We start from the raw sequence: 1,823 nt of genomic DNA, 5'->3' as shown, positions 1-1,823 counted from the left end.
CTCCTGCAGCCCCGGGCCGGGCCGGGCCGGAGCGCGGCGCCCCGGCAGCCGCAGCACAGGAGTGTGCGCAGCGCCTGCAGGAGAGCAACCCTGTCCCTGGAGAGGAACCTGTGGAAGTTGGGCTTGAGCAGCAGGCACACCAGCGGGTTGTAGAGCGTCGAGGACTTGGCAAAGACGGCCGAGAGCACGAAGGCCAGCGCTGGCACCTGGCTGGTGTCCCCGAGCAGGGCCCACAGCGCCAGCACGGCGTAGGGAGTCCAGGCAGCCAGGAAGCCCAGGCACACGGCGATGCTCAGCTGGAGAAGGAGCAGAGGCAGATGGGGACACTGTGAGCCTCCTGCAGCATTCAGGGGACACTGACACCCCCCAAAGTCAGCCACATGCAGCAGGACCCTGAGCAGCCCTCACATCCCCAGGGAAAGGTGCTCAGCCTTCTGGGCCTGGACTGGAATGTCAGAGAGCAGGGCAGCAACTCAGCACAGCCCATGCACAGACCTGGGCTTCAGGCCACTCACCCCCTGCCCCACCTGGGGAACTCAGAACAGCCTCAGCCTGCTGTGGCAGATGGGTACAAAGGACACAGTGACCTGGTGGGACCAGCTCAGCTTTTGGCAGCGCTGCAAACCCCTCCAGCAACCTGTGTGGCTTGGGGGGCCTGGAAATGGGCTGTGCTCAGTCCCCCTCTCCTGAATGGATGTGGCTGTTTCCTTTGAAGCCAGGCTTGCAAGTTGTTTTCTTTCATGCTGTGTTTTTAAAAGGTTATTTGGGGTTTTTTACATATTCTTGGTAAATTATAGTATTAGCTTGTAGTCTGGGGAACAATGACTCATGCAAGCTCCTTTATGATCTTTTCCAATGTAATTTAAAATGAAAACTCCTCCACCTGATGACTTTAAATGAGGAGCAATTTGTTGTTACCCACACTGACACAGACACCTGGAGAATTCATCAGGAACTGCAGACACCGGGCAGGAGGGGCCCTGCTGTTCACCTGCCCATGGGCAGTGGGCTGGGCAGGGCACCCTGTGACCCCACAGCCCCCGAACCCCGGTACCCTGAGGAGCAGCCCGGTTTCCCGTTCCCGTACCCTGAGGAGCAGCCTCGTTTCCCCGTTTCCCCATATCCTGAGGAGCAGCCCTGTTTCCCCGTTTCCCCATACCCTGAGGAGCAGCCCCATTTCCCCGTTTCCCCATATCCTGAGGAACAGCCCCGTTTCCCCGTTTCCCCATACCCTGAGGATCAGCCTCGTTTCCCCATTTCCCCATATCCTGAGGAGCAGCCCTGTTTCCCCGTTTCCCCATACCCTGAGGAGCAGCCCGTGCAGGCCGCGCAGGCTGCGGTGCCCGCGCCGGGGGGACGTGTGCCGCCTCAGGGCTCTCCGTGACGCCCACACCGTCCACAGGATCAGCGCGTAGGACGCCAGGATGAGCAGGCAGGGCAGCAGGTAGCAGCAGATGAGGAGGGCGAGGATGTAGAGCGTGGCCTCCCTGCTGGAGGGCTCCCAGGTGATGCAGCAGGCTGTCCCGTAGGGCTCGGGGCCGTAGCTGCCCCAGCGGGCCAGGGGCGCGGCGGCGAAGGCCAGGGCGTAGGCCCACACGGCCAGCAGCAGCCCCATGGCATCTGTGTGAGAGAACCTGCTCCCTGCAGTGTGAGGAGGGGTCCCGTGGGCCAGGGAGCTGCCCCCGAGGCACACACTGCCCACAGGAGCCAGGGAGCCGCTGGGGTCCGGCACAGGGCCAGGCATGCGGCCCCTCCAGCCTGCCAAGCGCTGCTAGAAGCTCCTGTGCTCACTGCGCCATGTCTGGGCACAGCCAGCGCTCCTC

The 1,823-nt window shown here is 62.6% G+C and overlaps 1 protein-coding gene across 1 annotated transcript in view; it reads right to left on the bottom strand.

The window, feature by feature from the left end:
• Nucleotides 1–1,823, bottom strand: part of LOC106631880 (opsin-5-like) — a 4,983-nt gene that overhangs the window by 176 nt on the left and 2,984 nt on the right. Inside the window, exons 4-5 of the mRNA XM_014308072.1 lie at nucleotides 1,304–1,641; nucleotides 23–296 (exon numbers count right to left, since the gene is read on the bottom strand). Coding sequence (XP_014163547.1) covers nucleotides 23–296; nucleotides 1,304–1,641 — 612 coding nt within the window. The remainder of the gene's footprint in view (nucleotides 1–22; nucleotides 297–1,303; nucleotides 1,642–1,823) is intronic.

Source organism: Geospiza fortis, unplaced genomic scaffold, assembly GCF_000277835.1.
Source record: "Geospiza fortis unplaced genomic scaffold, GeoFor_1.0 scaffold361, whole genome shotgun sequence".
In the NCBI taxonomy this organism is placed as follows: Eukaryota; Metazoa; Chordata; class Aves; order Passeriformes; family Thraupidae; genus Geospiza; species Geospiza fortis.
Note: the sequence above shows the minus strand (reverse complement) of the source record. Positions and strands in the feature narration are given on the sequence as shown.